The sequence below is a fragment of the Hypanus sabinus genome, chromosome 14 (genome assembly GCF_030144855.1).
Source record: "Hypanus sabinus isolate sHypSab1 chromosome 14, sHypSab1.hap1, whole genome shotgun sequence".
In the NCBI taxonomy this organism is placed as follows: Eukaryota; Metazoa; Chordata; class Chondrichthyes; order Myliobatiformes; family Dasyatidae; genus Hypanus; species Hypanus sabinus.
Window position 1 is genome coordinate 34,888,814 of NC_082719.1, and position 13,271 is coordinate 34,902,084.

At 39.3% G+C, this 13,271-nt stretch overlaps 1 protein-coding gene across 2 annotated transcripts in view; it reads left to right on the forward strand.

The window, feature by feature from the left end:
- Positions 1-13,271, forward strand: part of tbc1d19 (TBC1 domain family, member 19) — a 129,242-nt gene that overhangs the window by 63,418 nt on the left and 52,553 nt on the right. For both annotated transcript variants that reach the window (XM_059989003.1, XM_059989004.1), the window contains one exon: positions 2,365-2,477. In XM_059989003.1, the coding sequence (XP_059844986.1) occupies positions 2,365-2,477 (113 nt within the window). The remainder of the gene's footprint in view (positions 1-2,364; positions 2,478-13,271) is intronic.

Below are 13,271 nucleotides of genomic sequence, written 5' to 3' on the forward strand. Positions count from 1 at the left end.
CTGACGACACCACTGTTGATGGCTGAATCAAAGGTGATGACAAATCAGCACATAGGAGGGAGATTCAATAATTTGGTTGAACAACCTCTCACTCAACATCAAAAAAAGCAAGGATCAGATTTTTGACTACAGAAGGTGTAAACCTGCGGTCCAAGAGCCAGTTGTCTTTGGAGGATCAGAGGTGGAGAGGGTCAGTAACTTTGAACTCTGTGGCGTCATAATTTCAGAGGATCTGTCCTGGGATCAGCACGTGACTGCCATTACAAAGAAGGTATGGCAGTGCCTACTTTCTTAGGTGTAACTTTGACAAACTTCTATAGGTGCTCAGTGGAGAGTATCCTGACTGGTTGCATCATGGCTGGTATTGAATCGCCAATGCCCAAGAATGGAAAAGCCTACAAAATGAAGTGGATGCAGCCCCACATCCATTACAGGAGGAATCCTCTCCATCATTGAGCACATCTACAAGGAGCACTGCTACAAGGTACCAGCATCCATGATAAAGGACCCGTAGCATGCAGGCTGTGCTCTCTTCTTACTAATGTCATTGGAAAGGAGGTACAGTAACCTTGGGTTCCACACTACCAGGTTCAGGAACAGTTGTTACCCTTCAAACATGAGGCTCCCAAACTATTGTGGATAACTTCATTCTCCTCAATGTTGAACTGATCATTGAACGCAACCTTTGAACTCACTTTACAACTCCACCACTCTCATTCTCGGTATTATTTATTTACTTTTTTAATTATTATTATTATTATACTTACAGTTTGTCTTTTGCACATTGATCATCAATCTTTTGTGCAAAGTTTTTCATTGATGTTATTGTATTTTTTGTCTTGCTGTGAATGCCTACAAGAAAATATATTTCATAGTAGTATATAATGACTTGTATGTGCTTTGATAATAAATTTACTTTGAACTTTGAAATAAAGGATCATTATCCTTGTGTTCACTCCAGAAATTGTATTCTCTAATTTCACTCATATTTTTTCGTTTCCGAAGTTTGCAACAAGTGTTTTTAAGTACAGTGGATTCCAGTTAAATGGGACACATCAGTATTCAGATACAATATGGCCTTTTAAGAGCCTCTTAGATGGGTACATGGAGCTTAGAAAAATAGAGGGCTATGCACTAGGGAAATTCTAGGCAGTTTCTAGAGTAGGTTGCATGGTCGGCACAACATTGTGGGCTGAGGGGCTGTAACATGCTATAATTTCTGTGTTCTATGTTCTATCAGGACCAGTACATTAGAACACTACCATTACTACTATGGTACTATAAAATGATGTATTTGTTCCTAATAGTTATCGAAGGTGGAATTCATCCAGTTCTTTTAATTGATTATAAAAGAACAAAATTAGCAGACGCTTAATGCAGATTATGTTCTGACTTCATACAATGCTTTTTATGATTGCATCTCTAAATCCTCATTTTCATTGTAATATTAAAGAGAATTGTTGATACCTTCAAATCCTTTGTAGTTCCTAACTTGTTGAAAGCAGTAAAATAATTTCATTTTCACTCCTGGCTGTTTCAGGCATTGCCAAGCCTGAATGCTTGAAACTATACGAGCAAAACTGTTGTTAATTGTCTTACCGCTTATTTCTCACCAACTATTAATGACAAAACTCGTTGCTTTTTGAACACAAACACACTCAGCTGACCTATTTAAAAACTGATGTAAGCAAGGTGTATTGTCTAACAGCCACACGTGTGCATGAGACTAACACTAGTTTGAATCTGTTTGGCACCAGGCTCCTGTCCCAATTTATCAGCATAGTGTCCCAAATAAACGAGGAGAGTCCTGGCTATTTTCTCGATTAGTTTTTGTTCTTAAGAGTTGTCCCAAATGAAGCAAAGCGGCTGTCCCAATTAAATGATGGCCCAAATAATTGGAATTCATTGTACTGCCTCTGGAGGCTCTTAATAATCACTCAACCAATTTTGAATTAAATCAGGGACATTGAAGAGTTCATTTGCCTGTGGGAACGATACAGACATGCATGTTGAAACATTGCTGCTATTTACCTAAGCCTCCACACTGTATATATACAACAATTATATTGGTGAATTTTATGAAGTACCTGCTCTTTTATGGTTCCCTTTTCTTGCACTCTGTTCCCAAATGTATTAAGAGGCATAAACTAACTTTTCAGAAAAGGGGTAATACACATGAAACAGCTGATGTGTATAACATTTTAATGATGATGGGAGAATGGAAGCTGTTTGAAGCATATATGTTCACAACCAACCTTGTTCTTGTTTCCTTTAAAAGGAATTCTGCCCATTTTCGATGCAAAATGTTGTCGCAACATATTTAAGAATCGGGTAAATTTATCAGTAATTTTTTTTTGTCTTTAGTTTTGTCTGAGCAGGACAGTGCTGCAGCTCAGCAGTACGTTAGACAGGGATGTCCAACAGCATTGCGTGCAGACATGTGGGCACTCATTCTGAATGTAAACAATCAGCTGGAGGTAAGAGTCCTTAATTTTGTGTACTTTTGTGAGTTGTGTTAAAATAGTTGCTAATTTGCACTGATAAATGAGTATCATTCAGTATGAACAGATGAATGACAAACTTGTTTTTAGCATTAATTTGGTATTTCCATGGCATTGCTAGATGGGTCTTTATCTTATAACATTTTAAGGTTTATCATATAGGAATGTGCTTCAAACAGCTCTGTGGACATTGAGTAAAATTGGAGTTTATTTTTTTACAGCACAGAGATTGGCATCGTTCCATCAGAGCTGCACAGCTGCTCATTGCCATGTGGACAACTTATTTTAACCATAATCCTTCTTCCTGAAATCTTTTAATGTTCACTTGTTGTCAAATAACAATGCACAAAACTGCATCAACTGTAGTTTGTGGCTAAAATTTGTTATTCTAATTCTTTAATTCTATTCTACTTTCTAATTAGAAAGTTTTTGGCTGGTTCAGGTTGCTGAATTGCGGTTGTCTTAAACAGATTATAAAAGGAAAATTTTGATCTGAATGTACTCTGTAGAACATAAGTGTGTGAGTAGATCTCAAACTAAAAGCACATTGACAGAACTTGCCTGATGATGTAAGTTAATAGTTAGTCAGCTGTTGGTATTTGTCTGATAAGAGAAGTTAATATGAGAAGAAAGAAGAGCCATCAATTCTGGCTGAGGGTTTGCAAATAAACTTCTGCAGAATGCACTGAGGTCATGAGTAGGGTAGTTAAATGGGAATAAGTTGAGAATTTGGTCAGGGGAAATTCAGTGCAGAGAGCAATGGGCAATGAGGTACTGTCAGTTTGCTCTGATCTTGTAGAGTAAGTTTGAGGGTGTAATTATTTTTTAAATGTTTCCTATTTCTGTTCTTACAGATTTAGTCTGTTTAATTAAAATATAAATAATTTAAAATATTGTATAAATAATTTAGACTGAGTTACAGTAAAAAAGGTCCTGTATCCAGAAAGCAGGAGAGGGAGACTGGCAAGAGTGAGATTGTCCTGTAAATTAGATGTTATCTTCCTGAAACTGGGGTCATGTTCACTGTTTGGGAATATGGGACACTGCATGAGACCTAAGGGAGTAGGGAATATTTGGCAATCCAGTCCAGTGGTCTGTCACACTTCTGGAGAGAAGCAGGATTAGAATGTGCTACTCTACTCAATGGCCTACAGAATAAGATGTAACCAAACAGACTAAAAGTCAAAATTTGATTTTTGAAGCTGAATCTGGCAAACCAGTTGTAATGTACTTGCTCTCTGTGAGAATACTGACAGGATTTCACTATGAAGAAAAGAATGCTCACTACAGCACCTAAAAACATGAGGCAGTCCACACATGAGGGAAGAGGAGGGGAAAGGTAATGTGAAAATTGTGGGAGTCCATAATTCAGGAGTGCAGTTCAGATTGTTTCAGATATCCCATTTAATGTGACGTCAACTTGGTGTCAGTACCCAAGATAATGCAATTTTGGAGAGAGAGAGAGGATCCAATAATGTTAGGTGGGCGGTGGGGCTGAAGGGAAGTGGTGGAGTGTTGCAGTGGCTTGTGGGAAAAGTAGAAACATAGAAAACCTACAGCACAATACAGGTCCTTCGGCCTACAATGCTGTGCCAAACATGTATGTACTTTAGAAATTACCTAGGGTTACCCATAGCCCTCTATTTTTCTAAGCTGTACGTACCTGTCCAGGGGTCTCTTAAAAGACCCATCTTATCTGGCTCCATCACTGTTGCCGGCAGCCCATTCCACGTACTTACTGCTGTCTGTGGAAAAGAAACTTACCCCTGACATCTCCTTTGAGCCCTGGGTAAAAGACTCTGCCTATCCACATGCTCAATGCCGCTCATCATCGTATACACCTCTGTCAGGTCACCTCTCTTCCTCCGATGCTCCAAGGAGAAAAGGCCAAGTTCACTCAACCTATTCTCATAAGGCATGCTCCCCAATCCAGGCAACATTCTTGTAAATCTCCTCTGCACCCTTTCTATAGTTTGCACATCCTTCCTGTAGTGAGGTGACCAGAACAGAACACAGTACACCAAGTGGAGTCTGACCAGGGTCCTGTAGAGCTGTAATGTTACCTCTTGGCTCTTGAACACAATACTGTGGTTGATGAAGGTGAATGCACCATATGCCACCTTAACCACAGAGTCAATCTGCGCAACGGCTTTGAGTGTCCTATAGACTCAGACCCCGAGATACCTCTGATCCTCCACACTGTCAAGAGTCTTACCATTAATACTATATTCTGCCAACATATTTATCCTTTCAAAATGAACCACCTCACACTTATCTGGTTTGAACTCCATCTGCCACTTCTCAGCCCAGTTTTGTATCCGCTGTAACCTCTGATAGTCCTCCACACTGTCCACAACACCTCCAACCTTTGTGTCATCAACAAATTTACTAACCCATCCTTCCACTTCCTCATCCAAGTCATTTATATTAATCACAAAGAGAAGGGGTCCCAGAACAGATCCATGAGGCACACCACTGGTCACTGGCCTCCATGCAGAATATGACCTGTCTACAACCACTCTTTGCCTTCTGTGAGTAAGCCAATTCTGGATCCACAAAGCAAGGTCCCCTTGGGTCCCATGCCTCTTTACTTTCTCGATAAGCCTTCTTGAAATCCATATACATTACATCTACTGCTCTACCTTCATCAATGTGTTTAGTCACATCCTCAAAAAAATCAATCAGGTTTGTAAGGCATGATCTGCCCTTGACAAAGCCATGCTGACTATTCCTAATCATAATCCAACTGTTCATAGATCCTGCCTCTCAGGATCTTCTCCATCAACTTACCAACCACTGAAGTAAGACTCACTGGTCTATATTTCCCCGGGCTCTCTACTTCTTTTCTTGAATAAGGGAACAACATCTGCAACCCTCCAGTCCTCCGGAACCTCTCCTGCCCCTGTCGATGATGCAAAGATCATTGCCAGAGGCTCAGCAATCTCCTACCTCACCTCCCATAGTAACCTGGGGTATATCTCGTCTGGTCCTGGTGACTTATCCAATTTTATGCTTTCCAAAAGCTCCAACACATCTTCTTTCTTAATGTCTATATGCTCAGGCTTTTCAGTCCACTGTAAGTTATCCGGACAATTGCCAAGGTCCTTCTCCGTAGTGAATACTGAAGCAAAGCATTCATTAAGTGCCTCTGCTATCTCCTCTGGTTCCATACACACTTTACAGTTTCATACTTGACTGGTTCTTTTCTCACATGGTTCATCCTCTTGCTCTTCACATACTTGTAGAATGCCTTGGGGTTTTCCTTAGCCCTGCTCACTAAGGCCTTCTCATGGCTCCTTCTCGCTCTCCTAATTTCATTCTTAAGCTACTTCCTGCTAGCCTTATAATTTTCTAGACTCTTATCATTACCTAGTTTTTTTGAACCTTGTGTAAGCTTTTGTTTTCTTCTTGACTAGAATTTCAACAGCCTTTGTACACCACGGTTCCTGTACCCTATCATCCTTTCCCTGTCTCATTGGAACATGCCTATGCAGAACGCCACGCAAATATCCCCAGAACATTTGCCACATTTCTGCCATACATTTCTCTGAGAACATCTGTTCCCAATTTATGTTTCCAAGTTCCTGCTTGATTGCTTCATATTTTCTTCCCCTTACTCCAATTAAACACTTTCCTAACTTGTCTGTTCATATTCTTCTCCTATGCTATGGTAAAGGAGATAGAATTGTGATCACTCTCACCAAAATGCTGTCCTACTGAGAGACCTGACACTTGACCAGGTTCATTTCTCAATACAAGATCGAGTACAACTTCTCCTCTTGTAGGTTTATCTCCATATTGTGTCAGGAAACCTTCCTGAACACACCTAACAAACTCCACCACATCCAAACCCTTGCTGTAGGGAGATGCCAGTCAATATTGGGGAAATCAAAATCTCCCATCACGACAACCCTATTATTATTGCACCATACCAGAATCTGTCTCCCTATCTGCTCTTCAATGTCCCTGTTACTATTGGGTGGTCTATAAAAAAAAAAACACCCAGTAGAGTTATGAACCGCTTCCTGTTTCTAACTACCCACAGATAATCAGTAGACAATACCTCCAAGATTTTTTCCTTTTCTGCAGCTGTGACACTATCTCTGATCAGCAGTGCCATGTCCCACCTCTTTTGCCTCCCTCCCTGTCCTTTCTGAAACAGCTAAAGCTTGGCATTCTTAAGTAGCCATTCCTGCTCTGGAGCCATTCCAGTCCCTGTAATGGCCACAACTTTATAGCTCCAAGTACTGATCCATGCTCTAAACTCATCCACTTTGTTCATGATACTCCTTGCATTAAAATAGACACATCTCAAACTATCACCTGCCTATCCTCCGTCTCATTCTGCCTTCAAGCTTTCTCGCTTTGTGAGTCAACTGCTCTTTCCTCTGTCTCTTCAGTTCAGTTGCTACCCTGCAGCAATTCCAGTTTAAACTCTCCCCAATAGACCTAGCAAATCTCCCTGCCGGGATATTGGTCTCCCTTAGATTCAAGTGCACCCCGTTTTTTTTGTACAGGTCACGCCTACCCCAAAAGAGGTCCCAATGATCCAGAAATCTGAATCCCTGCCCCCTGCTCTAATCCCTCAGCCATGAATTCATTCTCCATCTTACTCTATTCCTATAGTGTACTCTCTCAAGTGGCATAGGCAATAATCCTGCAATTACTACCTTTGAGGTCCTGCTTCTCAGCTGCCTTCCTAACTCCCTGTAGTCTGTTTTCAGGACCTCCACCCTTTTCCTACCTATGTCGTTGATATCTTGGCAACGATCTAAAACATCCTGGACCCTGGTACCTGGGAGGTAAGCTACCATCCGCGTTTCTTTCTTGCGTCCACAGAATTTCTGCCATCCTCTTGCTTTCCCTACCCTTCTGAGCCACAGGGCCAGACCCTGTGCCAGAGACATGGCCACTGTTGCTTCCCCCAGGTAGGTCGTTACCCCCCCCCACCGCCATAGTGCTTAAACAGGAGTACTTATTGTTAAAGGAGACAGCCACAAGTGTACTCTGTAGTACCTGACTCTTGCCCTTTCCTCTCCTGACTGTTACCCACTTATCTGACTCCTGAGGCCCTGGTGTGATTACTTACCTATAACTCCTTTCTATCACCTCCTCACTTTCCCTGACCAGATGAAGGTCATTGAGCTGCATTTCCACTTCCCTAACGCAGTCCCTAAACAGCTGCAGCTCAACTCACCCGATGCAGATGTGGCCGTCCAGGAGGCTGGGAGTCTCCCAGACATCCTACATCCGACATCCAGTACAGAACACCAGGCTCGGAGACATACTTTCTATTCCTATTCTTCATAAGTAACTTGCTTTGCCTCAACCTGTTATTTAAAGTCGTAGATTTGCTCATTTTTAACCTTTCAAGTGTCTCTTTACTCAATTTGGCAACCATTAATTTAGATTATTACACTGCAATTGTTACACTAATGTTTATGAAAAGTAAAAGAAGGAAAAAACTAGGCAATCAACCATACAACATAGAAGCAGATTCTTCTGTCCATGAAGGGCAATCAAATTCCTCTTTATGCTGATCCCATGTTACCATTGCTAGACACTACCATTCACCATTACAAATTACGTTGGAAAATTACATTGGAAAATTAACCCACTAAGTTGACAAATATTTGGGCTTTATGAGGAAACACACACAACTACAGAGAGAACTCTACATATTGCACTGGAGGTCAGGATTGCACTTGAGTCACTTGAACTGTGAAGTGTTGACTTCACTCAATGGGTAGGGAAGACAGTCAAAAAGACAAATAGATATACAAGCTGGGAAGTCATGTAAACATTAAGTACAACACATGTAGGGACTCTGCTTGTGTATGATACTGGTCATTGTTTTAAAGGGAATATGTGATTGCACTGAAGAGCATGCAGAGAGATTGCCAGGACTGGATTTTTTTTTTAGCTTTGTACAAAATATGGATCGGCTGGGTTATTTTCTCTGGAACTGAGGAGAATGAGGGGAATTATAATTCTGTTTAAAACTATGAGGGGCCCTAAAGAGCATAAGAAGGACCTTTCTCAGAGGCCTAAAAATCAGGAACCTGTTGAAAATACACTCAGTGGCCACCTTCTTAGATACAGGATTGTACCTAATAAGGTAGCTACAGGAATGGAACCCGATGTGGTCTTCTGCTAAAGCCCATCCACTTTAAGGTACAATGTGTTGTGCATTCAGGGATGCTCTTCTGCACACTATTGTTGTAGTGCATGGCTATCTGGGTTTCTGTTCCCTTCCTGTTAGTGTGAACCAATCTGACCATTCTCCTCTGAGCTCTCTCACGTGATGGTTTTACCCATAAAATTGCTGCTCACTGGATGCTTTTAGTTTGCACCATTTTCTGTAAACTCTTAAGACTGTTCTCCCTGAAAATTCCAGGAGATCAGTAGTTTCTGAGATTCTCAAGCCACCCCATCACCAACATTTACTCCATGGTCAAAGTCACTTAGATGAAATTTCTTCCGCATTCTGATGTTTGGTCTGAACAGCAGCTGAACCTATTGACATATCTGCATGCTTTTATGCACTGAGTTGCTGCTACATGATTGGCTGATTAGATATTTGCATTAATGAGCAATTGTACAGGTGTACCTAATAAAATGGCCACTGAGAGTATATAAATTGTGTTAAAAGCCCTGTGCTAAACAAATTACACAATATTTATTGTGCAGAAACAGGTCTTTCATTCCAACAAGTCCAACACCGGTCTCCATACTATACATGAGTGACCTTGCATTGTTTTTCTCCATCTACCCATGAAAATATTTGTCCATCCCCTTTCACCTCATGCTTTCTTTAAATGCATCTATGATATTCAACTCAATATATGATCCCTGGCCCCATTATTCCCTGTCCTTCTATCAACCCTTTAAAACCTTTATAACATCAGAAAGATTCGTTACCTTTGTTTTCTTAATAACATAATTTTACATGAATAGTTATAGTTTGGATACTTGAGTATTAAGGATTAATTAAATTTGAGTACAATCAAGCTTTTGGGAAATATCAAAGCTTGTTAAATTTACAAACAGCGATTGACTATATTTAATATCTAAAGAGCTGCAAACTCCTTTCTGAGGTTGAAAATATTCTTACTTTCGTAAGCATTAAGGTGTTGCATCAATTTCTTACATTGAATATTTTGCTGCTGTTTTTGTCAAAAGAGGTGACCTGCCTTATCATCAAAAAGTTTGATCCATCTGGTCATATTCTCAGGAGCACCTGCATGTGTTTTTGATCATCTGAAATATAAATAATTGACTTAACTTTGGGGAGGGCGGAATAGTAGGTTAAACAAGTTCAAGGTTACATTAATTACTTGTATGTATTTAAACTTTATTGGCGAGAAATCAGGCAGATTTTTTGAAATACCTTTTTTTTCTGTTTATCTTCTTTGGATTTTCAGACACTTTCTGCAGCTGCTCTGAAGAACTAAAAATGACAGGAACATTAAATGTCATGCTCTTTTAAATAATGCTGAACACTCTGGATTAAAGAAAGAACATTAAAGTTCATCAATATAATAGAAGAACATCTATATAATGGAAATCACATACAAAATATTTGGTAAAAATTATTTTTAATAGGGTGCATACATATAGGGGGAAACTCAAAACCTGAAAATTACATACATTTAGCCTATTAATGCACATTTCCGAATCAGTAAAGGATTTTTACTGCTCATTCAAATGTATTTTTAAAGTTCATTGGAAAATGACCTTGTAAATTTGTCCCATGCATAGGGGCATAATTCCATGCTGTTTGTTAGGTTTGCTTGGTTAAAAGAGAAAAGAACAGTTAAATTGCAAACAGCAGATTAAAGGTGAGTTAACAAACTTCTCACCATAAAGATACAATTGCATTAGGCCAGAATGTACTGAAAGTGTACTACTTTTGGTCAACAAACTGTCTGTAAACGCCCTCTACAGGATCTCTGGGAACTTATAAGCAATGCTCTAAATTATTTCAAAGAACTGCTAACATATGATTTACCGCATCTTTCGAATCTTGAGCAACATATACAAAATGTTGGAAGAGCTCGGCAGTTGATGTTTTGGGCCGAGATCTTTTATCAGAACTGATGAAAGAAAAGTTAACAGTGCATGTTTTAACTAGGAAGAGCAAGTTAGTCTGTTAAATTGGTTACTAAAAGTGAAGTAGAAAGTTTAAAGAAGATCAGAAGGAATTCTGTATTTTGCTTCACATTTTAAAATATACTTTAATTGGCATGAGTTTTAGTTTCAGTAATAAAATCTTGCAGCATTGGAATACCTCTTTTGGACCACATTGTTCATATTAACTGTGATATATTTCTACTGTACTATATAATTAATACAGCATAAAAAGAAGTGGTCTCAACATCGACCCCCACGGAACACCACTAGTCCCTGGCAGCCAACCAGAAAAGGATCCTTTTATTCCCACTCACTGCCTCCTACCAACCAGCCAATGCTCTAGCCATGCTAGCAATTTTCCTGTAATATGATATGCTCTTAATTTGGTAAGCAGCCTCATGTGTGGCACCTTGTCAAAGACCCTCTGAAAGTCCAAATATATAACATCCACTGCATCCCTTTATCTATCCTATGTGTAATCCCCTCAAAGAATTCGAACAGGTTCATCAGGCAAGATTGTCCCTTAAGGAGACCATGCTGACTTTGTCCTATCTTGTCCTGTGTCACCAAGTACTCCATAACCTCATCCTTAACAACTGACTGCAATATCTTCCCAACCACTGAGGTCGGGCTAACTGGTCTATAAGTTCCTTACTGCAATGTTCCTCCTTTCTTAAAGAGTGGAGTGACATTAGCATTACAGTGCTAATGTGATCATTCCAGTGATCATTACTAATGCCTCCACAATCCCTACCACTACCTCTTTCAGAACTGTAGGGTGTGGTTCATCTGGTCTGGGTGAATTATGTACCCTTGGGTCTTTCAGCTTTTTGAGCACTTTGTCCCTTGTAATAGTAACTCCACTCACTTCTCTTCTCTCACACCGTTCAACTTCTGGCACACTGTTAGTGTGTTCCACAGTGAAGGCTGATGTAAAATATTTATTTAGTTCATCTGCCATCTCCTTGTTCCCTGTTATTATTTCTCCAGCCTCATTTTCTAGCGGTCCTATATCCACTCTCATCTCTATTTTTTACATAGTTAAAAAATTTTTACTATCCAATTTGATATTGTTTGCTAGCTTGCTTTCATGTTTTCACTCCTAATTTTTTTTTTTGCTCTCTATAGGTTTTTAAAAGCTTCCCAATCCTTTGTCCTCCCATTAATTTTTGCTTTGTTGTATGCCTTCTCTTTTGCTTTTATATTAGCTTTGACTGTCAGCCACGGTTGTATTATTTTGCCATTTGAGTATTTCTTTGTTTTTAGAATACATCTATCCTGCACCTTCCTCATTTTCCCCAGAAACTCACACCATTATTGCTCTGCTGTCATCTCTGTCAGCATCTCCTTCCACTTTACTTTGGCCAACTCCTTTCTCATACCTTTGTCAGAATTTACTTTCTCCCTATCAAATTTCAAGATGAACTCAATGATATTGTGATCACTGCTTTCTAAGGGTTCCTTTACCTTAAGCTCCCTAATCAGCTCTGGTTCATTGCGTAACACCCAATCCAGTATAGTTGATCCCCTAGTAGGCTCAATGACAAACTGCTCTAAAAAGCCATCTCTTAGGCATTCATCAAAGTCATTCTCTTGAGATCCATTTCCAACCTCTATTGTTCCTCTATTGGGTTATCCCCAAAGCTCCTTTATTATAAGGAAAACAAACTCATTCGATCTTTTCAAATCTTTTTTATTATTATTATTATCCAAAATAATGAGTACATCGAATTAGGTAACACTTACAATGTCTCAAAGGGAGAAAAAAACAATGCTTTAAGGATTGAAAAATATGCTGACACAAAAAAAGGAAAGAAAAGAAAAAAAACTCTACTAAAGCAAGAAAAGTGAGGGAAAAAAAAAGAACCCTTTAGGTGTTCAACCTCGGAGCCATGCGTCATACAAAAAGCTTCTAAAGGTAAAAGTAAAACTGCCAACAAAAAAACTTATACCAAAATTTACAATTAGATCATGGAGGAAATCTGTCAATTAACTCAAATGGTAGTAACGAGCAAATGAACCCCACCTTTTCTCAAAATCAAACATAGTTTCGAAGGTTTAACTTCTAATTTTCTCCAAACTAAGACATCACTTGAGAGAACCATTGTGACAGAGTGGGAGCCGACGTCTCCTTCCCCTTCAACAGAGTGGCCCTCCTAGCTATCAATGTAACAAGCGCAATAACATGTTGGTCAGACGGAGCAATACCACGGATATTTTGAGGAATTATTCCAAAGAGCACAGTTAATTTGTTAGGTTGTAAATTAATTTTAATTGCTTTAGAAATTGTAGAAAAAACTGACTTCCATAACTATTCCAGTATAGAACAAGACCAAAACATGTGTCAGTGTAGCTGTCTCAGTGTTACATCTATCACAATAACTATCAACATTAGGAAAGGTTTTAGACAATCTCTTCTTTGTCAAATAGTAATGATGTGCAATTTTAAATTGAATCAGTGAATGACTAGCACAAATCAAAGAAGAGTTAACCAACTTCAAGATCCGCATCCAGTCCTCCATCGTAAAAGTCAGATTAAGTTCCTTTTTCCAATCTTGTTTAATCTTAAAGAAAGGGCGCTTATCCCATTGTAATAATAAATTACAAATTCTTCCAATGGAACCCTTCATCAAAGGG